This window comes from Agelaius tricolor, unplaced genomic scaffold (genome assembly GCF_023055355.1).
Source record: "Agelaius tricolor isolate 1412-34295 unplaced genomic scaffold, bAgeTri1.0.p SCAF_10, whole genome shotgun sequence".
NCBI classification, from domain to species: domain Eukaryota; kingdom Metazoa; phylum Chordata; class Aves; order Passeriformes; family Icteridae; genus Agelaius; species Agelaius tricolor.
The window spans coordinates 8,091,184-8,117,873 of record NW_027269270.1 but is presented as its reverse complement, the minus strand read 5'-3'; the positions used below and the strand labels follow the sequence as shown (position 1 = coordinate 8,117,873).

The 26,690-nt window shown below is 39.5% G+C and overlaps 1 protein-coding gene across 3 annotated transcripts; it reads left to right on the top strand.

Annotated features, from left to right (window-relative positions):
• The first annotated feature begins 1,909 nt into the window (after nucleotides 1-1,909).
• SF3B1 (splicing factor 3b subunit 1) lies at nucleotides 1,910-25,520 on the top strand. 3 transcript variants are annotated; one of them, XM_071434570.1, is made up of 25 exons: nucleotides 1,912-2,062; nucleotides 7,768-7,934; nucleotides 9,924-10,025; nucleotides 10,713-10,827; nucleotides 12,661-12,740; nucleotides 13,887-14,054; nucleotides 14,205-14,439; nucleotides 15,200-15,412; nucleotides 15,814-15,935; nucleotides 16,536-16,733; nucleotides 16,825-16,926; nucleotides 18,215-18,394; nucleotides 18,858-18,944; nucleotides 19,072-19,342; nucleotides 19,616-19,761; nucleotides 19,849-19,995; nucleotides 20,119-20,244; nucleotides 20,647-20,868; nucleotides 21,118-21,300; nucleotides 21,393-21,504; nucleotides 21,592-21,712; nucleotides 21,991-22,122; nucleotides 22,986-23,258; nucleotides 23,743-23,959; nucleotides 24,898-25,520. In XM_071434570.1, the coding sequence occupies exons 1-25, from the start codon at nucleotides 2,035-2,037 to the stop codon at nucleotides 25,054-25,056; spliced, it is 3,906 nt and encodes a 1,301-aa protein (XP_071290671.1). In that variant the 5' UTR covers nucleotides 1,912-2,034; the 3' UTR covers nucleotides 25,057-25,520. The 3 variants fall into 3 exon arrangements, 2 of the variants coding, with proteins under 2 accessions (XP_071290671.1, XP_071290672.1); XM_071434571.1 differs by lacking the exons at nucleotides 1,912-2,062; nucleotides 7,768-7,934; nucleotides 9,924-10,025; nucleotides 10,713-10,827 and adding an exon at nucleotides 11,654-12,347; XR_011680341.1 differs by lacking the exons at nucleotides 14,205-14,439; nucleotides 15,200-15,412; nucleotides 15,814-15,935; ... (14 more) ...; nucleotides 23,743-23,959; nucleotides 24,898-25,520 and adding an exon at nucleotides 12,292-12,347 and having other exon boundaries at nucleotides 1,910-2,062; nucleotides 13,887-14,003.
• The last annotated feature ends 1,170 nt before the right edge of the window (nucleotides 25,521-26,690 follow it).

Here is a 26,690-nt window from a genome sequence, read left to right as displayed (position 1 = left end):
ACTCAGGTCTGCTTAATAACAGAAGAAATGAAATATTGTAACTGTTCTGCTTAACATAAGCTGGAAGTCAGGCTGAAGAAAGGAGAGAAAGTTACTGCAAATTGATCTTCATAGTGAGCATGTGACATTTCCTTAAAATAGTTACATGCATTAAATTCTTGCAGTAGGGAATTAGTTTGCCTCAACCTTACTGTCACATGTCCATGGGCAGCTGGTAAATATCTCCTTTTGTGGCCTATGAGTACGTGCAAGTGCATCTTTCTGGAAATGCAGAATGTGAGTTTAATAACACTGAGAATAAAGGACAGAAGACTTTCTGCACCTTCAAGTGACAGTTCCTCTTAACATTTGAATACATGTAGTTAGTAAATAATAAAAAGCAGAACTGTTCAGCAAACTCCTGCAAACCAATCAACAAAAAGCAGACTGACAGACCTTTAGATCAGCTGGTCAATCAAATACACATATTAACACAAAAACATGAGCTTCACATTATTTTCTTTAAGACAACCCTCAAAAAGCTATAATGTGAACTACCAGCTTACATAAGGGGAGTGATTAGTGAAGAGTCAATATGAGTTTTTTCATCATGCATTCATCACCCTTTTCAGAAAGAGTTTATGCATTTTACCTGACAGCAAGTTCTCAAGTTGACTTCATTTGTTGCAAAGGCTTCTGAGGAGATTAGGGATTTAGCAGGTGTACAATGAAACATATGATAATAAATAAACTATAGAAGTTTACACATTACACTGTGTTATGAAATATCATTGATGTGCTGAATCATTAAGCAATTGTGGACTTTGTACCTAGATTGCATAACCAGCCTTGGTGTTTTACTACTACTAAAAGTTGAGACAATAAAAAACTTGCTTGTTCACAACACGTGACTGTAAGGGGGAGTTCCCAGGGCTTTGCATGTGGACAGAATCAATCCTAGTCAGTTATCAGGTATACAATAGACAGTGATGCTGAAATGTGTGTATATCACATCAACAGAACGGGGGAAAAAAGTTAGTAATTCCCAAATGAAATGTGGAAGTGGTGTGAGGGCAGTTATTGCAGAACAGCTAAACAATTTGTTTACATCCCCATCTAGGTCATGTTCATAAACATTTAATTGTTCCTCCTCTCTTCTAGACTATACTGAGTTTGCTCAAGTCTCTGATAAAATGCCATCAGTGGCTTTGACTGAGCTAAGTCAAGTGAAACAATTGTTTTCCAGGTTTTGTACGCAACACAATTTTTAATGGCCTGGAGTAAGACTTAATTCCACTGCAGCAGCATATTGCTATAGATAGTTGTATAGCTTTGATTTCCCATGTCATCCATTTCTGACTATTTTTGCCACTTTGAATTCATATAGTGACTTAAAATTCCAATAGGTAGTAACTTCTACTTTTTGTTGAAGTTTACCTCTGTGGTCTTAGATTATTTCATGTGTGAATCAATGTCAGATGATTCTTAATTCCTTCTTCCACCTGCCAGTTTGGTGTCATCTGCCAATTTCGTTAACACAGCTACCCTTCCCTCTTTCGAGCCCTTACTAAAATATTGAACAGACTTGACGTGCCTGAAGGGCTGCAATCCGGTTAACCCCCATCTTGTAGCAATAAACATATATCGGCTTTATTTTATCTAGCGATCCGCCTGTTGGCCCTGAGCCAGTTGCCCTGACCAGATGAAACCCACGTCAAGCAGTTTGACAAACAGAGCTGAGCACCCAAATTCCAGAGGAGCACCCCTCAGTGGCTGTGGGAAGGAAGTTTTCAGGAATCCCTCCCATATTTGGCTCCTCCATTGCCCCCGCCCTCACCGGATGTTCCCTCACGGCGGGCCGGCCTCAGCGCGCGCCCCCGCCGCTTCCAGCACGGCCATTGGCTGAGCGCGCGGTCCATCAGACGATGGGCAGGGCCTGGCCCCTGGCCCGCGGGACGGCGGCCGCGCCTGCGCGCTGCGGGCTCTGGCGGCCCCGTGTGGCGGAAGCGGCGGGGCTGCGCCAGTTCCGCCTCGGCGTCGTTGGCGCTGCACAAAATGGCGAAGATCGCCAAGACCCACGAAGGTAAAAATAGCCCAGAAGGCCCCATGTCCGCGGTCGCCCGCGCCTCGCTTGGGCATCGCCCGCTGCTTGTGTTGCTCCCCGGCTCCGGGCAGCGTCAGGCGCGGCTCGTCGGGCGGGGGCCGGGAGGGCAGGGCCTGTGTGTAATGGCGGCTGCGCTCGTCACCACCGGGCCGGGCGGGGAACGGGCATGAGGGGGAGCTCTCGCCGTCCTGGCGGGGGACGGAGCGGCGGCCAGGCCTGTGCGGGGGAGCTCCCCGCCCCCGGCCTCCTTCCTCCCGTCGAGCCTGGGCCGGTGCGCTGTGCAAACCCCGCGGGGCCCGTGCGAGTTTCGCATCGGAAACGCCGACACCGGGCGTTCCTTCCCCCGCCGAGCCCTTTGGCCTCGGCAAACAGGGCTGCAGGGCCCGGAGAACGGCGCGGCCCGTGCCGGCACTGACCCGCCGCGGTGCTTGCTGAGAAAAGTGCCCCGAAGGAGGGGAAGGATCGTGAGGTGTGGAGCGTTCGAGCTGCCATTTTACACAGACTTCCTGCGGCCGGCTGTTGATGCAGGGAAGCGGCTCCCGGGGCTCTCTGGGCCCCCTGGGCCATGGAGCGGCCGAGCGCTTTCCCAGGCGGGCTGTTCTGCCCTGTGCGCTGCTCTCCAGCTCTTCTCAGAGGGAATCAAAGCGCTCTTTGTGGGCATTGCCTGCGGCTTGCCCTGCGCTTAAGGATTCTCAGGCACCGGAGAATAATTTGTAGAATTGCACTGCTTCTGCGTTTTTGCTTCGGGGTTTTTCACTTGTGTTTCTGTGTACGATAGGTGCTCTGCTGTATTTTGTTTAATTTATATGCGTAATTCACTGATGGAAAGCTATCTCTGGATGGTGGTTGTGGTTGTGCACCCAGAGGGCACAATGCCCAGGCGCCCAGGCATTCATTGTCTTTTAGTAATTTTTAAATTTTTTTTTTCAGTTTTGCCCTGAAAAAGCTTTTCAAATGGAAATCCATCATCTCCCCTGGAAGTGGGGTTAATGTAGTGTTTACATTACAAACCTAATCTGAGCTTAGGGATGAAGAAAAGCTTAAACTATTGTGCTTACTTTTTTAAAATTTAATTTGATTTCTTTTTTTTTTTTTCCAAGAATTCTAGAGTATTTTGGTATAATTACAGAAATTGTCTTGTCCTTTGTTGATATGCTGTGACATGCATAAAGGTTGTGTGAGATAGTACCCAAGTGAGTATTACCCATCACAGTGCTCTGCCTCTCTTACTACCTAAAGAGATTCTTGTCATAAAATAGTAGAATTGTTGAGGTTTGGTTATTTCTTTTTCCTTTTTTTTTTTTTTTCCGAGCTGAAATTGCTTATTTATTGGAGCAAATGCTGATGCACTGACTTCAGTGAAGACATTGACATGCTTCCAGTTGCATGTGTTTTGATAAGTGTTGTATCAGAGCAGGTTTTAAGGGGAAGAGTAGTTAAATAAAAAATATGTATAACAGGGTATGATCAGGTAAGGGTCTTTCCCAGCATGGAGGCATTAGCTGAGCAGCTTGATTATTTTGCTTCCAAGTTCTGTCCTATTTTTTTCAGTTCCTCACTAATCTTTCAAATTGAGTTGTTTGTTACTAAATCATCTTAAAATATTTTAATCTATCTGTACCGTTTGTTAAATACTTACTGATTGATGTGTTCAAGATACAGCTTGAAAGAAGCATCAAAACAGTTGGAGTTTGTGTCAGCTACAGGGGAACCCCGAGGCTGAAAAGTGAAGTTTCAAGTGGCAGCTTATACAGCCTCCATAAATGTGTGAGCTTTCAATGCTGTTGAAGGTCATTTTTAGTTTAATTTTTTTTTCTTGCTGAGAAAAGAACAGAGATCTTCAAACATAATAGAGCTAACGTGTAAGAGTGCTAAAGTAGCTGAAAATATAAAGCCATGCAAGGGCAAGCTAAATGTGCAAAATATGATAAGACATGAAAACACAGAACTTGTTTACCCTGTAAAATACCTCTCCAGCACAGGGTTGTCTTTCTTTTTTTAATGTTTAGAGTAGAACTACATGTGTGGTAGCAGAGCACATAGTTAGAGAAAGCCTCTCTGTGAGCTAGATGTTCAGAGACTTCAAATTCCTTGTGTTGACTTAAATAATGTTCAGCATTTGTGGTATGTTTTGAATCAACTGCTTCTTAAAGTTACTTTAGCTAAAATACTAAAATATATAAATAATAGAGTAAAATACAGAAAAGAAATGATCAGTAGAATATTCCCCTTCTCTTTTTCCCCCCTATATCCCACTCCCTTTACTGTTTCTCTGTGAGTGAAGTTTCCATTATGTCCTGCTTGACTAAGCCATTAAACAAGTAGTTTGCTTTGCACAATGTATCTTTAGGCATTGTAATTACTCATTCTTAATTTGCTTTTTATTAAAGAGCTTTGTTAAACATGGTGTGAGCTTTTCAAAGGAAATGCCACTTAGCTCAGGGAAGCTAGCTGGCACATCTTCAGTGTCAAAATAGCATTTTCCACCTAAATTTGTGATATGATATGCTTTCCAAACACAGCCTGCCCTAGGCTAAAGGCCTCCTGGTTCAAGGGCTTTTGTGGGCTGTTCTCTCTAGAGTGCTTCATTTAAACTGGCACCTGGAGGCTGTGTGCTATTAGTTAACAATTAGAGTGGCTATCAGTAAGGTTTGTTGAGCCTATATAGACTTTATTTTTTTGGTATAGATAACCCAGCAGGTTTTGCTGTAGGAAATGCTCCTTACCCTACTAACAGATGTAATCCCCGTAATTTAAAGGAGAAGGCCAGTTATGAATGACACCTCTACCCTCTTAATGAAATATAGCTGTTTTAAAGATAATGTTGGAGGACAAGGCCTTGGTATGTTAAGTGTTGGTAAGAACCATCAATAAGAAAATATTTTTGTGCTGACACTTCCACTGCAGAAATCCCCCAACTGTTTTACTTAACTCTGTTGGTGATAGTAGAGGTGGGAGGCCAAGCATGAGCGAGTCTCTGGTGTGTCCTGGAGTGCAGGGGCTCATTGCTGTGTTTGTTATGTGCTGGAGCTGAATGCTCAGGTTGATTCAGTGAACAGCTGCTGGTAAGGTATGATGATCCTGTAGGCAAGATCCAGAGGCTTTTTTCATGTTGAAGTTGGTTACAGCTGTGGAGTTTCAGTCAGGCCACTGAGGAGGCAGGGTGTTTGTTGTTCCACTGACTGCTCTTTGGAAATAAGGGAAACACTGGGATTGTACCCTCACATCACCCACTCAGTGCTGGTAGGGTTGTCCTTGGTAGAGATGGAAGCTCCAGCCTTCCACCCCAGTACTGCAGTGCACCAGGCTGCAGAAGGAATCAGGAGCCTCGTTTGCTCTCTGGGAGAAACAGAGATAACTAAAAAATCTGTGGAGAAGGTAATTGAGTTTCATTGGCTCTATAGCTGTGCCATAGGATGATTGCTCAGAAGTGGAATACCTTAAGAGGAAACTGTAAGTGCCTCTGAAGGCAGGCAGAGGCCTCCGAGGGCAAGAAAAGATCCCTAATTTGGAAGTAGTTTCTTTCTGCTGCTTCACAGAACTAACACATTGGAGAGAAATGCATTCCAAGTTCTAGACTCACAGGAATCCCCTGGGCTGTGCAGGGTTTTACAGGGAGCAGGATGTACCCCCAGGCTGGATTCAGGAGGTGCTCATGCCAGCAGTATAAGGCTTTTGTGAGCTTTCAGCTTCTCATGAGTCTGTAACACAGAGGTGACTGAAGTTACTCTGCTCTAGAAAGCTGCAGAAGTTCAATGGAAGCCCTGAAGTGGCTGGAGCAAGGTTCTCCTTATAAGCCTTTAGGGTACATCTTCTGTGCTTGGGACTCTTAATGAGTTCAGAACCCATTTCAGCTGGGTTTCCTCACTAGACCAGTGCAGGATTTGCTGATTTGCTGCCGGGTTTGCTGTGCTTCACACGAAGGCAGTGCTTCTTTCTGACTAAGTGAACTCTTAGTTCTGCTGTTCTCACTCGTAGCTATAAGGCAAAGATTTCTCAGGTAAAATTAGAACATGCCTTTGTACTTTGTACAGGAATCATAATTTGGCTTACTGTGGGGTTGTGGTTAGTTGTTGTTGTTTGTTGGTTGTTTTTTTTTTTGGTTAGTGGCAGTCTGTGATAAGAAAAGGACCCAGCTGTGACATTAAGGCTTGAAGTTTGCAGTGTTGACATTTTAAACTTTTAAACAAAGCAATTCTGATCCAATAATTTGCATTATAATGCTAATAACCTTAGCTTTAGAAAGAAGTATTCTTATTTTTTGTCAGGTTTCCTAACAGGTGTTGCATAACATTGTGTAGTGTCTTTTCTAAGGTGTCTTGATGGTAAAAACGTGTCATATTTATTCATCCTGAAAAGAGAAGTGAGCAACAGTACTAAACAATTATTGAATACTCAGGATTCAAGATTATTTGTGAACAAGATTTCCTGTAGCTTTTTTGTAAATTGACAAATTTCCTTTAAGTTAAGGTAGCAGGCAATAGCACTTCAGGTGGGAGAGGGTGAATCCCAGGATTATTCATGTTGAAAGGGTCTTTTGTAGTCTAATTACAATGTAATCCATCCTTCCTTGCAACTGTGATCCTTCATATTCCGGCAGCCATAAAATGCAACTCTCGGGGGTTTTCTTGTCCATTCAAGTAATTGTTTGATCTAGTGAAATTTGCATTGTATGGATAATTGTCTTTCCATATCTATTAACTAAAAATTCACATGAAAGCAATAATAATTTTTACACAGCTGTGCCTCAACATACCTACAGTTGCATTTGTTGAAGATAGTTGGATTACTGCAATTTATTTTCATCTTGCATTACAACAGATGGGAGGAAGGCATGGTTTAATTTTGTTCCTTGTTTTTTGGATTAAGAAGTTAATGTTCTTTCTGAAAGTACCGAATTTCTAGGGTCAGAGATGGCCACCAGAGTTGATTAGAGTCAGATCCTGATACAGTACAAGAATGACAGAGCTCCCATTTGTCCCATTTGAAGAGTGTTTTGTTATCCAGAAGAACAGCAGTCTTCAAAGATGGTGGTGCAGGCAGAAATAATGATGAGTAAATAACATTTGAGCTTCCAAAGTGAAAAGAGAGTCCCTAAGTTTTGGCGTTTTTTTATTAACTTGTTACCCAGTGGCATATTAGAGTTGAGTTTTTTATTTACTTTTTCAAAGATAGTATAGCTTTGCAATATGTTATGAAACAAATACAGTGTTGTTTTATTAAATCTCAGGTTTGAGAACCTGTGCAGTAATTCTTTTGAACAGAGTTGTTTAAATTAGCAAAATTGGTGATAACATTGTGAACATCTCATTTTTTTAATGAGAGGATAACATTTGTTGTGAAATGGTTTTGTTAGTGTAATGTTGAGAAATACTGCTGTGGTGTAAATTAGCTTCTCTGCTGCCTCTGTCAGAAGATGAGATGTGGTAACAGTGAGTTAAATAGTTTGCTTTAAGCTATATAATTAAAGTACTCTTGCTGGATCATATTAAAACGTGAGGAGAAGCTTTTTATGAGTATCAGCTTATGAATTATGATTTTGTCGTTTTGTATGTCATGTATGTTTATTTCTTTAGTGATAATCTTTCAGGTTGGGCAAAAAACTGTTTGGTGTACATAGTAACATGACTACTGTATTTTGTATGTTTGTGTAACAAGACTTTGTGTGTGTGTCTTTACCCTAGATATTGAAGCACAAATTCGAGAAATTCAAGGAAAAAAGCCTGCTCTTGATGAAGCACAAGGAGTAGGCCTTGATTCCACAGGATATTATGATCAAGAAATTTATGGTGGCAGTGACAGCAGATTTGCTGGATATGTCACTTCTATTGCAGCTACTGAATTGGAAGATGTAAGTGATTTTATTTATTTTGTTTGTTTAGGGCCTGCATTGTAACTATTTCAGAATTGATTTTGAGTCATTTTTAGTAGCAGTTGCTTGAACTAGAACCAATTTTCATTAAAGCCATAGTGGACCAAGTTATGTCTTAAGTAGGAAGCACATAAGCATGAAATAATTTGGGTTGGAAGGGGCTTTAAAGATAATTTTGTTCCAAGTGTCATGCCAGGGGCAGGGACACCTTTCACTGGACCAGGTTGCTTAAAGCAACTTCCAGCCTGGCTCTGAACACTTCCAGGGATGGGGCATCCACAGCTTCTCTGAGCAGACTGTGCCAGAGCCTCACCACCCTCAAAGAAAACAGCTTTTTCCTAATATCCAATCTAAACCTACTCTCCTTCAGTTAGAAGCCATTTCCCCTTGTCCTGTCACTACATGGTCACATGAAGAAGTCCCTTTCCAGCTCTCTTGTAGGCTCCCTTCAGGTACTGGAAGGCTGCACTTAGGTCACCCCAAAGCCTTCTCTTCCCCAGACTGAACAAACACAATTCTCTCGCCTTTCCTCAAGAGAAGTGCTCCATTTCTCTCATCTCTTGATGGCCTCCTCTGGAGCCACTCCACCAGGTCCCTGTCCCTCCTGATGCAGGGTTCTGGGTGGGATCTCAGAGCAGAGCAGAGGGGCAGAATCCCCTGCCTTGCCCTGCTGCCCTCGGGGCTATGGATGCAGCCCAGGACACGTTTGGCTTTCTGGGCTGGGAGTGCCCATTGCTGGGTCATGTCCAGCCTCCCCTCCACCAGCTGCCCCCAAGTCCTTCTTATCAGGCCTGCAGTTCTTGGTCTGGCTTGTACTTAATGATTTTTGCTTTGAGAGCCTTGTAGGCCCAAGCAGAAGGCAAAAAGTTGTGGCCTGGTACTTGATGTTAGCCTTGGCTGGAATAATTAAGTTTGTTCTGTTACTGCTGCCAGGATTACAAATGACAGTAAAAAAATTAATAAAACTTCAGCCAGCAAACTGTAGTGACTGTTTTAAGATTCCCGGTTCAAATTTTAGAGCTGTTTTTAAGAATTGGCCTTTTCACTGTGTTGTGTTTTCTTTATGTATCCTGCTTGTAGGATTACCTTATGTTAATTTCTAATGTTGAACATTGGACCATGTTTTCCATTGCAGGAACCATCAGATCTTTAGGCCTTATCATAAGTACAGAGGCAACTACATCATACACTGAAAGAATTTTATTTCTAAGAATGAGGAAGATGTTTAGTTTAATACTAGTTGATACAAGAGGTGTTTTTTTAGTGATGTACTTGTGTCATCTGCAGACTTCTAAAAATGCCTTATCAAAAATTTCCATTCTCTGGGGCTCACTGAAAAAGTTTCGTAGTTTTATGAGCAGTTTTTCTTTTGGCTTGCTGTAAATAATTAAATAGAAACTGACTACTGATGTGAAGGAATAGCAAAAGCAACTGCTTGTTATTGCCATTGTGATTGAGTAAGCATAACCAAACTAACATGAATCCATGAATCTATCTCTGAATTTTTCACTATTTCTGAAGCCTTTTTATAGGGTTATTAAGTCTTGTTCCATATATATATATATATAGCTGACTTGAAAAATAGTTTGAATATCTCTGCACCAGTTCTCACACACCAGCTAGGGAGCTAGTTAGGTTCTAACGGTAACTAGTTGGTTCTAATGGTGCTAACTAATGGTAGTGATGATATGAAATACAGACTTTTTGTCTAATTAGTGTAGAGAGCATACTTGATTAAGTGTAGCATATTGAAGATTAATTGAGCCTTCTTAGTGACATGAGCAGGTTTATCTGATTCACCAGTTTGGGAATAATAAGAAAAGCTATATGAGAAAGCTTGCTAAAATTTTGAATTACCTATTGTACTTGTCTATTTTCATCTTTTCTATGACCAGAGCATGTTTATTTGATGTTAGTTTATCTAAGTATAATACCAGCATGACAAATTCACCATGTCTTTACTGACAGGATGATGATGACTACCCTTCCACAAGTCTGCTTGGCCAGAAGAAGCCAGGATACCATGCTCCAGTGGCATTGCTTAATGACATACCACAGTCTACTGAACAGGTACGTCTTCATTGAAGGCACAGTAAAATACTCTTGTAAGCACTGAGGAAAACAAGTGTTAATAACAGGTTTTGTTTGCTGGAAATAAAAGATGTATGTAAAGAGCTATGGTTTTTTTAATGTTGCTGCAAGCTTGTTGCTACTTTAGTTTGGAATTCCACAAGGTGATAAAGATTCGCACTTGTGAATGGAAAGCCAACAGGAATATAGAAACTCAACTATTGAAATTTTTAAAAATTGAAATCTGATACTTCGTTAAAGTAAAATAACTGGGAAACTTAATATCCTTTATAGTTCTCTGGTTTTAAGGAAAATGCAATCACCAAAGTTTTACATTCCTGGAGTATTTTTCTGTAAAATTTAAAAGCACAGGAAGTAGCATTAAGTCACCCTGCAAAAAGAAGGGGAAAGGTCAACAGTATGAAATGCTTTGGTAACAAGTGAATAAACTCTTAAAATACCAAATTTTTATCAGAAATTATTTCATAAGAAGTTCTGTGTTTAAAAAACTGAAATTCTAGTTATGGAAGTAAAAGTTACGTTAGTATAGTGTTTTGACATTTCCTGCATAGTTGAGGCAAAAAATAATTTAAGTCTTTTTAATAATACTTAAAATGAATACAGTACCTGACACTTTTCATATTAATGTTCATAAATCTGTGACTAACAGGCTCTCTTGGTTTTTAGTATGATCCTTTTGCAGAACACCGTCCTCAAAAGATTGCAGATCGGGAAGATGAGTACAAAAAGCACAGGCGGATGATGATAATTTCCCCTGAGCGTCTTGATCCTTTTGCAGATGGTAATTTATTTTGGCTTTTCTATACCCTGTATGAAATTTTTGTCTTTAATTGTCTTTAGCCCTTTGATTTCTGTTGGCATGCTTATAAACTTAGTTTTGTTTTAAACATCCCCTTTTCATAGAGATTTGGTTGAAAATTTAGATGCCATATTCTTCATCTTTATAATACGAGTTTTCTTTCCAGGTAGAAGGACAAGAAACTTGTCAATGAGCCATTGCCATAGAAACACAAAGGGTTAAAGGTTTCTCTTTTCATTTCGTTTTGGGTTGTGCGTTGTACTTTGAACAGCTTGTGTATTGAGTGCTCAGATTCATTCAGTACCTTGATAGTTTTCATTCCAAGTTATAGACTTACAGGGTTACTGCTTTTGAAATGCTAGTAGAGCACCTAATTCTTACCATCCTATGTAAATTTTAGGTGGTATAGCTAAAAGAAGCAAAAGCATATATAAGACTTTGATACTATTAATAGTTCAAGTCTGTTCTGATAATTTTAGAATGCAAGTCAGGAGAAGGGGTGTTAGTGGGTCTGAAATTTTCTTCAGGTGAGTGAGTTTCACATGTGGCAATAAGGTGCCTGTTGGCTTAAAATTAGTAGCTATTTTGCAGGTTTTACAAATGAGAATTTCAGCCTGCATGAATTAGTAGGGATATTAATTATTTTACTTGCTTAATTGTAATTGATATAAACATGTATTGTCAGAATTCACAGGCCCATACTAACTGTCCTTAATTTCTTTCCTACAGCAGTACTGCTATATGCCAGTCCTGTCTGCATTCTTAAGGGTGCAGTTCAACACATCCTGTGTAGATTATGGTGAAAAAGTATTCCAAAGGAAAGTCCTATCAAAGCTAGTGTCAGAAAGACACAGCCAATTGGGCAGTGATCTTCAGCATAGAAATGTTTAAGAAGTTTATTTTTTCCCTAAAGTATAATAGCTATACCACTTGTATAGCAAATCTGCACATTTTTCTTAAAGAAAAGTGTTTTTCTTGACAAGTCTCATTTCTATAAAGTTGGGCTTCTTTTAATGTATTTAAAAACTCAGTTAATGCAAGATACAGAGCATAAAACAACATATGGTGTACAAAACCCATTACCTGTGAGTATTGTTGTGGTGGTGTATGTACTGTATTGCATTCAGATCCCAATCACAAGTGTCCCTTGAGAAGAGAAGAGGGGGAAAGTGTCATCAAACAGTATTTTGGGGTTTTTTATTTTGTTTTATTTTTATTTTTAATGAAGCCCTGTTACAATATGACACTAGAAGGTCTGTGAGACATGTCCAGATTTGTCAAACTTATAAATGGGTCTTTATGATAAAACAATTTAAACATTACTTAGGTATGCAATAGTTATGTATAGTCAGATAACAAGTAGGATTTAACAGCTTACACAAGGTAATGTTTTGATTATAAATATCTTTCCAAAGTGTTACTAATGGTAAAGAGATAATTTTCTAGGCTTCTATTCTGCTGCTTGAAGTCAGAACTGCTGATGGAGACAAAGGCACGAAAGTGTACGTATTCCGGATTAGCAACCCAGGAACCCATCACTTCTGAAGACTCTTAACTGTGTTGTCATTTTATCATTTTTATCGGCTTTAAAATATTTGTTTGAAACTGCAGTAGTTATGTTTGTGTTCAAACAGGTTAAATTGATCAGCAAACTGAATAAACGTAAGATACATGTAATTTTAAAAATTTTCGATCAAAAAGTAAAATTAAATGATCATGGAATAATATAATACTAGAGCAGGACAGTAGAAGTCCATAGTTTCTGCTTATCCTGTACTCATTGTGCTCCATTCCTGTTGCTGTTCTCTTCTGCAGGAGGGAAGACTCCAGACCCTAAAATGAATGCCAGAACATACATGGATGTTATGCGTGAACAGCATTTAACAAAAGAAGAGGTGTGTGGAGGGGAGGGTTTTCCATTTGGGCTGAGTTTCATGTTACAGCCTTTGAAAGCACGTTACAGAAGTGGGAGTGTAAATTCTCTTGACTTTGTCTTGACTTAAAAGCCCCTTTCTTTGGAAAATCACATTCTTCATATGTTGAAAGTCAATAGAATTTAAAGATGAAAGTTCTAAAAAACATCTGTTCTATTTAATACTTAAGCAATGCAGGGAAAAATAGTCTCAATACATTTTAATCTGGATTTTTTTTTAATAGAACTTAGACTTTCTCTTGTTTATTATCTTTGAGAGGAGGAGAGAAAATCTAACTGAGAATTACTCAGTGTGAGAGATGTTTGTTTTTCTGAGTTCTGTGTATAGGAAGACAGGGAGGTTTTCAAAGGCTTTTGATGAAGTACCTACAGCAGTACTGCAGTACTGAGATCGGGTATAAGATTGGCATTTGGTTTTAAATATTAAAAAAAAGGAGAAAAACCAAAAACATGCTTTAAAATTTATTTAATAGTTAAAAAGATATTGGTAATAGAAACAGATTTCTTGTCTAACACCTACAGTACCATCTTGCTAATTGGAACAAGACCTTGTAGTTCCAGTGACTTCTGACATTGATTTGTTTTATCTTGAGTGAGGAATTATTTCATAATTTTGGCAGTCATACTGCTTATGGATCCACTGATAAGTGCAAGACAGTCTTTGTTAGTGTGCTGTTTCAGCAGTATCATCTCAGGATTTAAAGTAAGAATTTCAGGGCTTTTTTATGTCATGGGATGTAGTTCCTGTGAACATATTTTCTAAGTCATCCATCTAGTTTACTGAAGTGGTATTTATTTAAACAGGTGGGTAGTGGTCTTAAGGCATATACCTATTGGTGACAGAAAACTGATAGCTTTAAAAATTCCCTGTGCATTTGCTGTAAGAATGGCTTTTATTGAAAAATTAATTTAAAAACAGCCCCTCAAACATAGCCGCTTTGGCACTATAGAAGAATTTGAAAAAACAGTGGCCTTGAAATGAAAGCAGTGGCTAATTGCAGGTTATTTGAGCAAAACCTCAAATAAAGCATAAAAAGATACTGAAAAAGCTCTTTTAAAGGTATAATTTGAAGAGTTCTTACGATTTTATTTTTGTGCTCTTGAACAGAGGGAAATTAGGCAACAACTAGCTGAAAAAGCTAAAGCTGGAGAGCTTAAAGTCGTCAATGGAGCCGCTTCTCAGCCACCTTCAAAACGCAAACGGCGTTGGGATCAGACAGCTGATCAGACTCCTGGTGCTACACCTAAGAAATTGTCCAGTTGGGATCAAGCAGAGGTAATGACCTAGTGCTCATCAGCTGTCTACAGAAGGTGTTACCAGTGCTCATCCTCTTGAGCGTCAGAAGTTTCTAATTGTACTTAAGAACAACTAGCAGTGTTTTATTGTACAGGATGAGATACTGACACTTGGTTTTGTCTCGTGCAGACTCCTGGGCACACCCCATCTCTGAGATGGGATGAAACCCCAGGCCGTGCAAAGGGAAGCGAAACTCCAGGTGCCACCCCAGGCTCCAAGATCTGGGATCCAACTCCCAGCCATACCCCAGCAGGAGCTGCAACGCCTGGCCGGGACACGCCTGGGCACGCAACACCGGGCCACGGAGGTGCCACTTCCAGTGCACGCAAAAATCGATGGGATGAAACCCCCAAAACAGAAAGAGGTATTTATGGCAGACTGGGAGGTGCATCATAAGTTTTGAATGGTTAATTGTACTGGTTTTTTTCACCTTAAGTAAACAGTGAGTTCAGAATCCAGGCAAAAAGTAATTATATTCTGACATCTAGTGGTTGATGTGGGGAGTTGTTCTTGTCGGAGTTCTGAGCATCGGGTTCTGCCTGTGCCTAAGTGGCACCCATGAAGGTATCTCGGCTCAAATATGGAACCGTAGTTTTGTCATACCTAATGACTGCTGCAGGTTGGGTTTTTAATGTATAAAAGACCCAGTAAAAAAAGCACATGTTGAATTACTTTTCATAATATGTTTGTGTGTGTTGCTTTTTAATTGTTACAGTTTTTTTTAAGAGGTTGTTATTAAAACAAGTTAGAGAAGCATCTCATGTCCCTAATTTGAATTTGACTCTGGTGTCAGAGAGCAGTGAAACACTTGTTACCTAATGCTTTTATCAAGGGAGTACATGGAGTACTTTGTTCAATTCCTAGAATATCTGAGTAGATCTTGTTTTTTTAGAATCTTTTTATGCTAAGGTTCAGTAAGAAGATGACACTTTTTTCATAAAATCAAGTTCTCTGTTGGATGTTTTTAGTGTAATGCCTGGGTTTTTTCAATGTTCAGCAAAGCGGTCTTTACTTTTAGCCTATTCTTTGTTAATTTGATACTGAAAATGGATTTGAATATTGATAGTATAGTTGGAGTATATACTGTTCAGCTTTCTGAGAATATTTGGTTTATTCTTCCTTAGATACTCCGGGCCATGGCAGTGGCTGGGCTGAGACACCTCGTACAGACAGAGGTGGTGACTCCATTGGTGAGACACCGACCCCAGGAGCGAGCAAAAGGAAGTCCCGCTGGGATGAAACACCTGCGAGCCAGATGGGCGGCAGCACTCCTGTTCTGACACCTGGCAAAACACCCATTGGAACCCCAGCTATGAACATGGCAACCCCTACACCAGGTAAGCTCAGTCCCTTGTCCAAGGCTTCTCTTTGTGTTGTGGGAATGAAGAATTGCCTTTTGTATTGTCTTTTGAAACAGATTTCTGCTCAGCATGCTCTCCTGCCTGTATGAAAGCAGTCAGTGTATGCTCAGTTCACTATTTTTGTGGCAATGCCCAGAGCAACACATTTCTGGAGAGGAATTGAGACTAATGTTATTTATCTGTTGCTGTTTAGTTTAGTTGGTAAAAAAAAATGATAAAAGGCTCTGTAAGAAGTTTGATATCTTATTTGGCTAGAGTTCAGGTGCTATGGAAACTTTGACTCAAGAGACCATTTAAAAGTTTAGTAAACAAATCATCTGCTTCTGCATACAAATGGATTTTTTTTAATACTTTTTTTTTTTTTAATTTGAATATAGGTCACATCATGAGCATGACTCCTGAACAGCTGCAGGCTTGGCGCTGGGAGAGGGAAATTGATGAGAGAAACAGACCACTTTCTGATGAGGAATTGGATGCTATGTTTCCTGAAGGTTATAAGGTAATTAATCTGGATTAAAATAACAGCAGACCATGATGAAGTTTTTTTCCTACCAGGGATTACTGTTTTTTTTCCCCCCAGAAGTAGAATGTTTCACATTAAGTATTGATTGTACACACTTGTTTGACTTGATTAATTTTAAATCCCTTAGAATGGGGGTCTCACAGGCAAATCACTATTGTGCTTCTCAGTGCTGGAAATGCCTGTCAAGACCAGAAATGTACTCTGTATGGACTGATAGAAACTGTAAGTCCAGATGTGGATAAACATGGAAGAGGGTCATAAATACTGAGACAGCAAGTATACTATGTTGATTCAGTTATTGAAGTACTTCTTTAATCCTTGGAGATTTCATAGTTATTATCGCAGCTCTCAGCAATGGGAGTGAGCTTTCTTCTGAAACGGCAGTACAGGATAAGTGCACAAGCTCTCAGGGTGAGTTTGTATTGCTGGGAACATGGGATCTGTTGTATGCAATAACAGACAAATCCCCAGACATAATAAAGTGAAGGCTACAACTTCAAGCAGTGTTTTTTGTTTGATGGCTTCTTCTTTTCGTATCTGTTGCAATTAAAATGAATTTGGTTTTTCCTTCTTCAGGTTCTCCCACCCCCAGCTGGTTACGTGCCCATCCGTACTCCTGCTCGGAAGCTCACGGCGACTCCCACGCCGCTGGGGGGTATGACAGGGTTCCACATGCAGACAGAGGACCGCACTATGAAGAGTGTTAATGACCAGCCATCGGGCAACCTGCCGTTCCTGAAACCAGATGATATCCAGTACTTCGACAAGCTGCTGGTAAAGGAGATTTCATTCATGCTGATTAAACTTCACTGCTTTCTTTTGATTGTGTGGCAATGCCCATTTATTTGTCTGGAATTATTTGTAGGTTGATGTCGATGAATCGACTCTGAGTCCTGAGGAACAGAAGGAGAGAAAAATAATGAAATTACTTCTGAAAATAAAGAATGGCACACCTCCCATGCGAAAGGTAAGGTGAATTGTCAGATATGTTTATGTAATCTCATTTTTCAAAAATTGGTGTTTGTTTTCAGGTTTAGCTTTAGTTGTCCATGGGATTCCCTTGAAGATAATTTTGTAAGCTTTGCTATCTATTGTGATTTAAACTCAACTGTTAACTAAGCCCCACACAGCTATTTGCTTCTCCCCTTGCTTCCCTTAGTAGGATGAAGGAGAGAATCAGAAGAGTAAAAGTGAGAAAACTTGTGCACTGAGATAACAAGAAATAATAGTAAAGGAAAATAACAGAAAAAATAAAAGAGAAATAAACCCCAAGGAAACAAGTGATGCAGATGGAAAACACTTGTTCACCACCAATCAAGTGATGCCTAGGCATTCCCCTAGCAGTGACTCTTGGCCGGTTTTCCCCCTGGCTTGTATGCTGAGCCTGGTGCCATATGATGTAGAGCATCCCTTTGGGCCAGCTGTCCTGGCTGTGTCCCCTTCCAGTTTCTTGTGCCAATCTCCCTTCTCAGTGGTAGGGTGGGGTCAGAGGGAGAAAAGGCCCTGACTCTGTGTAAGCCCTGCTTGGCAATAACTAAACATCCCTGTGGTATCAGCACTGTTTCCAGCATAAATCCAGAACACAGCCCCATACTAGGGGCTGTAGAGAAAATCAGTTTCAGCCAGAACAGCACACTCTGTTTAGCGCTTTTGTTCTTTCTCTTCTATATCCGTATGGCTTTTTTAAATTCAGTGTAATTTAATACTACTGCTCTTTTAACAGTAATGTCAGTCACTAAATTATGTAGGCCTTGTATAATTTTTGGGTTTTTTACAATTATGAAAAACTGGATTTATAGTGTGTTTTGCTTACACGGCTTTGTAACTTTCTGGATTTTGCTTCTTTCACTTAAATTAGCTTCTTAGTGTAGCTCTTCTTTAAGTTTTTGCCTTAAGAACTAGGCAGCATAAATAGCAGTCTTCTCTGCAAATGCTCTAAACTGACCAAGCACTGAGCTGCCTGGATGCAAACAAGGGCTGTGAAGCTATTTTCCAAAGGGAGCTGGTATTAGCTCAGAAGTATGCTTCTCTTGAAGACTGAACACCTGAGCACTAACAACACAGTGTTTGTCACCACACATTTGTGTTTTAACAGATCAGCATAAAATTGCTTGAAATAGTTTTGTGGTGGTTGGGGCAAGTATTTGGAAGCCTGTGGATGCAGTCAGTTACATTTTAACTTGGTTAATACCTGTTTGATGATTGTTCAGTGTCATTTCCTTAGTTTAACTGGCAGGTTTTCTGGTTTTGTTCAGGCTGCGTTGCGGCAAATTACCGATAAAGCTCGGGAATTCGGAGCAGGGCCACTGTTCAATCAGATCCTGCCTCTGCTGATGTCTCCAACACTCGAAGATCAGGAGCGGCACTTGCTTGTCAAAGTCATCGACAGAATTCTTTACAAATTGGATGACTTGGTCCGACCATACGTACACAAGGTCTGTTGTAGTTTGCTGATTCATCTCTGATTTGCATTTTGCTATTTGATTTTTCTGTTTCATCTCTGATTTGCATTTTCTGCATTCTATGTGCATATGAAAAGAGGATGATACCACTTTTTTAAAAACATATTTCACTTCCATGTTTCTTAAACCAAACTTTAAACTTTTCATAGTGTGATTGGAGTGTAGGTTGTACAGTATTGAGGCATTATGTAAATATGATATATACATATTTGGAGGTGGGAAGGACCTTATCTGATCTTGGTAGTGTCTCCAGGCTACATCCTTAAGAGACTTAAGAACTATAAAAAACAATGCAATAGATTTAATTTTTTCTGATCATTGTAAGGCTTTAAGCTGGAATTAATGGAATCATCTTGGTTTCATGGACTCCAATAGTGCTAGAAGTACTATAGTAAGTACTAATAAAAGGAAATATTAATTTGTTTATCTTTTTCAGATCCTTGTCGTCATTGAACCACTGCTGATTGATGAAGACTACTACGCTAGAGTGGAAGGCAGAGAAATTATTTCAAACTTGGCTAAGGTAAAACACCATCCTTTATTATAGCACTGAGTTAGCTTGCATATACCTGCATGTTTATAGGCATGGCAGAACAATTAGCTGTGCTGTTCATAAATACAACTGGATTGTTTTGTGTTTTGTCCTCCAGGCTGCAGGTTTGGCAACCATGATCTCCACAATGCGACCTGATATTGATAACATGGATGAGTATGTCAGAAATACAACGGCTCGAGCCTTTGCTGTTGTTGCATCTGCTCTGGGCATTCCTTCTCTGTTACCCTTCCTGAAAGCTGTCTGTAAAAGCAAAAAATCCTGGCAGGCCAGGCACACTGGCATCAAGATTGTACAGCAGATTGCTATTCTTATGGGTTGTGCTATCCTGCCTCATCTCAGGAGCTTGGTTGAAATTATTGAGCATGGTAAGTTCTGCTTTCTCAGACAAAGTTCTTTTGCCCACTTTATATTTGGAAGTTTTTATACTTCAGTAAGGCACAGTGACAGTAAAGTGCTGGTTTTGTTGTTGCTATGATACTGAGAAACATTTCAGGTGACTTTGAAAGATGAAGCAAGACTAGTAGTGGTTCAGTATTTGTGAAAAAAAGTTAATCCCTTTTACACTGCTGCTCTGTTTTTGCTAATTTGAACTTAATACACGAGTACAAGAAGTGGTACTAAAGCCTGATCTCTTGCAGGGCTGGTGGATGAGCAGCAGAAAGTTCGCACCATCAGTGCTTTGGCCATCGCTGCTTTGGCTGAGGCAGCCACTCCCTATGGTATTGAGTCATTTGACTCTGTCCTGAAGCCCTTGTGGAAGGGTATACGTCAACACAGAGGAAAGGTAAATTGAAAATACTTTCTTTAGTTTGAACTGAAATGGATGTGTTCCTGCTGTAACTTATTAGAGACATATTTTGCATTTAAATAGGGTTTGGCTGCGTTCTTGAAGGCGATTGGTTACCTGATCCCACTCATGGATGCCGAGTATGCAAACTACTACACCAGAGAAGTCATGCTGATTCTTATCAGAGAGTTCCAGTCTCCTGATGAAGAGATGAAAAAAATTGTGTTAAAGGTATGTCACAATGATAGTTTTGCATTGATGCTGAATATGTATTAAAAAAAAATTCCAAATGAAAGCAAAAATAACCCACACCCTACACCAGATGAAAATTCTGTGATTTTTATTTTCTGTCAGGTGGTAAAGCAGTGTTGTGGTACGGATGGTGTTGAAGCAAACTACATTAAAACAGAAATCTTGCCACCCTTCTTCAAACATTTCTGGCAGCACAGAATGGCACTGGACAGAAGAAATTACAGACAGGTATTTTTTGTCTTTTTTTAGCTGGGAAATTATTTACAATAGAAGAAGAAAATTAGAATATTCATTCAGGCTAAATACTTACTTTTGTCTGTGTCCTGAAACTTGATTTTTGTTTTACTAGCAATTTAGAAGTTGTGTAGCTAAGGAGATTTTCAGGTTCTTAGGAGGTTATCACAACATTTTACATCTGTGAATGTCTTCATCACTTGCAAGGTGGGGTGGTTCACCCCATTTATGTTCTTAAAAACACTGGATGATTTCTAAAGCTAAAACTAGTTTTTTGTAGTGGACTTAATTTGATTCTTCAGACTAGGGAAATTATTTTCAAGATGTAGAAAGTAGATTTTAACTACTTTTAAGCATAATTTTAATGCATGCTTATTTCACATTTCTGTATTTCAGTTGGTTGATACGACTGTGGAGCTGGCAAATAAAGTTGGAGCAGCAGAAATTATTTCTAGAATTGTGGATGATCTGAAAGATGAGGCTGAGCAGTACAGAAAGATGGTCATGGAAACAATTGAGAAGATAATGGGAAATCTGGGAGCAGCAGACATTGATCACAAACTGGAAGAACAGCTCATTGATGGTATTTTGTACGCCTTCCAGGAACAGACAACAGAGGTAAGGCCTAGGGTTGGAGTATTCCATTCACTGGAATTGTAAGCCATCTCACTGTTAGTTATACAGAAATGTGTGCTTCTGAGTTAGATTTTTAGAATCCCTTTTTAGATGTCAGTGCTCTAATCAATGAAATCCAGAAGCAGTCTCTGGAATGTTAGCGTTTTAAAAGCAATTTTAGACTATGGCAAGTTTAGGTAAAATGCAGTGTTGCTGTTTGTCTGATTTTCCTTTATTGTTTTTTTCCCTCAGGATTCTGTGATGCTGAATGGTTTTGGCACAGTGGTTAATGCTCTAGGCAAAAGGGTGAAACCCTACTTGCCACAGATCTGTGGTACAGTTTTGTGGCGTTTGAACAACAAATCAGCCAAAGTCAGGCAGCAGGCCGCTGACCTGATCTCTCGTACTGCAGTTGTCATGAAGACTTGTCAAGAGGTATGGACTTCTCTTCCAGATTTGCTCTAGCAGGTCACAGTAATGAGAGGGGAGGGGAAAATGACCTTCTAACTCTTTTTGCTTGGTTGTAGGAAAAACTGATGGGACACTTGGGTGTTGTTTTGTATGAGTACCTGGGTGAAGAATATCCTGAAGTACTGGGCAGCATACTTGGAGCACTGAAGGCTATTGTGAACGTTATAGGTACGTTTTTGTCTTGATTACTTGTCTGTTCAAGAGCAAAATAGAAAAACTACTGTAAAACTAAATGTGCCTCTTTGAATTCAATAGGTATGCACAAGATGACACCACCAATCAAAGACCTGCTGCCACGGTTGACACCTATTTTGAAGAACAGACATGAGAAAGTACAGGAAAATTGTATTGATCTTGTTGGGCGTATTGCAGACAGGTAAGCTGAGTAATGTTAAAATATCTAACCTTCTTTGTGGGCAGTTATTATAGCAAAAGCTCAACTTTGGCTTCTGAGTATTTTTTGCTGTATCTCTTGATATTTCTGAAGTTGTGCCTAAAACTAAAATATTTAGCAGACACACTCTTGAATTACCTAATAAAGGAAATGCTTAAGTTTAGCTCTGTGGATAGCAAATGAAAAGGTGCTACAGTTTGTGGCTTTATGTAAAAATCTCTAGCATCACTGAAGAGGTAACTCACTTTATTCTCTTTCAGAGGTGCAGAGTATGTTTCTGCAAGAGAATGGATGAGGATCTGCTTTGAACTGCTTGAATTATTAAAAGCTCACAAGAAAGCTATCAGAAGAGCCACAGTGAACACTTTTGGTTATATTGCAAAAGCTATTGGGTAAGTTGGTTTAATGCTTGTCCACTTCTTCACACAGTTACCAAATATAGTGGTGATTGTTACTTTTCTGGTGGGAAATACTCAAACTTCTCTACATTTTATATGTGCAGACATGGTTTTACTGATTTTGAAAAATACAATCATGTATTCTTGGTTAACATAGGACATTGCACTTCTGAACAAAATTTATGAACTAATAAGGTTAAAATCTTATTTGGGAGTAAGAGCTGTTGTCTCATGAATCAATGTCATGTGCATTCAAACCCTCTTTGTATTATTTCATAAACTCTCCTTTAAATAATTTATCTTGTCTCTCTTTTTTTTTCCCCTCCCCCCCCACCAAATCACTAGTTTTATAGATTCTTAAAGGTTTGTTTCCACTAAGGTCATACTCCAAGTCAGCACATTGTAGAATGAGGCACAGTTGCCACCTTTTATGTGTGTTCTGTAAGAGACTGATGACTGGCTGAATGCAGATAGAGCAAGCAGCCAGGAGTGCTGTAACTCTTCTCCATGCAGGACATAACCTATCTCTGTCAGTACTTGCTTTTATACAAGTCTGTAATTTCCTCTGGGATCAGAGTAATAGAGGGGAGACTCTGCTACCCTCCAGAGTTCACAAGAAGAAGAGCAGGGAAAAAGCTGAGTCTAGACTAAGTAAAAAATGTTGTTATGAAAATAAATCCTTTAGCTGTTCTGTTATGTTTAAATGCTTCATGTTTAGTGTTCAGTTTGTTTCCTAGTTCTCTAAACTTTTTATGGGGGCTGAACCATGTATCTCTGCCACTTCTTTGAAGCTTAACTAATTTTATCCAAATCCTCACTGAATCCATTGACATGGATGTCCATGTTGTCTCTTCCAGACCTCATGATGTATTGGCCACACTGCTCAACAACTTGAAAGTACAGGAAAGACAGAACAGAGTATGTACTACAGTAGCAATTGCTATTGTGGCTGAAACATGCTCACCCTTCACAGTGCTGCCTGCACTCATGAATGAATACAGAGTTCCAGAACTGAATGTCCAGAATGGTGTGTTAAAATCTCTTTCTTTCCTGTTTGAATACATTGGAGAGATGGGAAAAGATTACATTTATGCTGTTACACCATTGCTTGAAGATGCTTTAATGGACAGGTGAGTGCACTTCTTTTGTGGTACAGTTACCCATAGTCACATTTTTAAGTATATACTTGATTGTTAATGATAGAAATATGCATATTGTCCTTGTTTGCTGAAGGCTTTAAGTGATCAGCATAATTTGGAAGCCATTATTTGCAAACTATTTGGACTATATATGCTCCAATTTTACTAATAATTCTGAAGATGAAAATTATAAAAGCGTCTTCAGTACTGGAGTCAAGACTTCTTCCATTAAAACTGCTTTTGATAATTTCTATTGTTGGTACTTCTGTGGAATTTCAGTGCGTTAATTTGTCAGAAAACTCCCATCTTTTTTCACTTTATTGATTTTTGATACTCTGCCTCTTGCTGTCAGTAAGTATGGCTTGAAAGTGTTATTAGTGCTTTCAAGAAAAGTGTTGGTGAAAAGAAACAGTATGCTTGTCCAATCATGTTGCTTGTAAGTCTCATTTATTAATACCCATTGTTCTCTTTGCAGGGATCTGGTACACAGACAAACAGCCAGTGCTGTGGTGCAGCACATGTCCCTTGGTGTTTATGGGTTTGGCTGTGAAGATTCTCTTAATCACTTGTTAAACTATGTGTGGCCCAACGTGTTTGAAACCTCTCCTCACGTCATCCAGGCAGTTATGGGGGCTCTGGAGGGCCTCAGAGTGGCTATTGGGCCCTGCAGGATGTTACAGTACTGCTTACAGGTATGGCCTGTGTGCTGGGGCAGCAGAGAGCACCTGTCAGGCAGAACTTCCTTCCACCAGACAGAACAGTCAGTTGGAGATGATTTCCAACAAAGGAAAAACGCCTTTTTGTCTCCAAAGTATTTTTTAAACAGGATATTCTGTGCCAGGGACTTGAATAGTGGAAATAGGCAGTAAACAGAGGATTTGGTATAGGGAGATAGCTGATTACATCACTGAACTTGTGTAGAAAGAGCAGGTAACTTAACTTATCAGTTGACTAAAATAGCCTGGCACTTTGATTTCTAAACTGGAAGCATCTCAAAAATTTTGAGCATGTGAACTAATGACTGGGGAATAAATGAGCTGTGGGAGGGGTTATGACAATCAGTGAGATAAATAAAGGAGAGGATAGGATTAAGAGTAGTGATTTGTCATTAGCCAAGAAAAAGAGTGAGATGTTTACAAGAGTGCAGCACTATAAACAGTGCTTTGGTTAGACTTGGTACTGCTAGAGCAACACTGGGCAGTTCAGCTTCTGTAAATGGGGTGGTAAAATCTGAAGGCTCCTTTTCCGTGTCATAGCACGTGACAGTGGCTGTGTTGGCTATGGAATTAAAACTCACTTAACAGGTGGGGAGCAAGGATTAAAGTCATGCAGGTCCGTGTAGAGAAGGTGTGACAGCATTTTAGTAATAATTTGCAGATAGGAAATTTCAGACTTTTGCAGTGTGGGGACCTCAGCCTGAAGATAGATCAGAGGGAAGGTGAAAGTCTCCTGCAGTGTATATTCCTGCAAGTACTGTCAGTGTATTGTTAGTACATAGAAATGTATTTTCCTAGAGCTTGTATGTTCTGTCCATTTATTAAATGCTTGTTTTGCAACACTTGATTAAATTCAATAAAGGAACATTGGAACTGCAAGCTTTTATTACATTTTGTTGTGTTCTGTTTTCTAGGGTTTGTTTCACCCTGCCAGAAAAGTCAGAGATGTTTATTGGAAGATCTACAATTCAATCTACATCGGCTCACAGGATGCTCTGATAGCACATTACCCAAGAATCTATAATGATGAAAAGAACACCTATATTCGTTACGAACTTGATTACATCTTATAATCTTCTTGTTCAGTTGTTTGTGTTTAATGCACAGCTGTTGTTCAGTTAAATGCTTCGGATTTCATGATGTAAAATTTTAAAATTTTGGAGATCAGTGTAGAGCTGGTCAGAGGCAGAGCTAGGTATCCAGTAGCATGATTTTTTAAATATGTCCTTGTTTTTTGATGTTAAACAGTTAAAGCCAGTAGTGACCAACAAAACAGTAATTACAAAGTACTGGAGGGATTTTGTTTTGGATCCATCTTTATGAAGATTTAGATTTCATTCCTTGTGTTTAAAGGGGAAATTTATTTGAGAAATAAACATTTGTGTATAAAAACTAATTGGTGTGTGGTTTTTGGACAGAGGGGCTTGTAAAATAAGTCCCTTTGGATTAAGTATTTGTTTATGTAATGAATAGGTGGTATAAAACATTTTAACCCTTTTTGTCATCCACTAGCTTTTGAATAAATAAGAAAAATGTACCAACTGTAGTTAATGTGTGTATCTTTGTCATGCAATAATGTAGCTGTAGCCTGGCTGATGGTTATAGTAGTATCAGGTTTTTTTCATGGAAAAAGTATTTAATTGCTTGTTACTGCTTCATTTGCAGTATCCTGGTAGACATGGCTTGTTAAATTTTCAGAAGTTAGCAGTTTTATTGTAAATTGCATTTGTAAAACCAGTTGTGAAAATGATGCATATCGATCTATTTATAGGCTGTGCTGTAATTCAATTCAAGAGCTAGGAAAGTTAAGTCCCCAGCACCTCAGATGAGCCAGTTTCTAAGAAAAGCATTCTATTTTCTCATTTGCTTTTTGCCTTTTGTGTGTGTACTACAAAGAAGAAGGTTTTGCTATCAGTAAACCATGTAAAACCTAAGGATAAATGATTTTGTTAGTAGTGTACATTATACCATGTTTGTAAGGTAACAGGGGGCAGTAGCTGGCTATCACACACCTTGTTCTATGAGTCCTTGACTTCAGTGATTCATTTCCATTTACCAAGTTCAGGGCAGTGGTGTTACCTGACTTGTCTCTGTTTTACATAAATGTGAGAGTCTTTAACTGTTGAGCATATAGGAAAATTTGACCCTACCTTTCAGGTCTAATTTTTTGTTACGGGTTTGGGATGGCACAAAAGCAACTTGGGGCCCTTTTGTTAATAAAGGTACTACAGCTACTTAGGAAAGGGGGAAAGTGACTTTTTTCAACAGTGAGTTGTATTCTAAAACTTAGGTAAAACCAGCTGCAACTTCTTGAAGTCTTTATTGCTAAACTGTTTCCTCTGACAACAAGGTGCATTCTAGTCTATTTTTAGTGCTTTGTTACTGAATAGTATTGTTTGTATTACAGATAGCCTGCCATCTTCCTTGCCTCAGAAGGTTCTGCAAGACAGAACCAAGCAAGTGCCAGTAGAGAGGGAGAAGGGCTGGAAAAAAGCACTGAGTTTTGAGAGATGAGCCAAAAGAGAGCTCCAAAACAGGTAGGAATAGATGATGGCTCCTGACTCCTAGATATGCTTCAGCAAAATCATTATTCTTTAGAAATAAGAAGTGAAATTGTAAAAATTTTCTCCAAGTGGAGAGCAGCTTCACATTGTTACCATTTTTGTATTTTTGAAGCTCATCACTTATAAATCTCAAATACTTTCAT

Bases quoted from the DNA above. Each gene is read 5' to 3' on its own strand.
- SF3B1 (XM_071434570.1), top strand. From the start codon at position 2,035: ATGGCGAAGATCGCCAAGACCCACGAAG. The intron at 12,741-13,886 runs GTGTGTGGAGGG...GCTCTTGAACAG, and splicing joins AGCATTTAACAAAAGAAGAG to AGGGAAATTAGGCAACAACT. The intron at 16,734-16,824 runs GTAAAGGAGATT...AATTATTTGTAG, and splicing joins AGTACTTCGACAAGCTGCTG to GTTGATGTCGATGAATCGAC.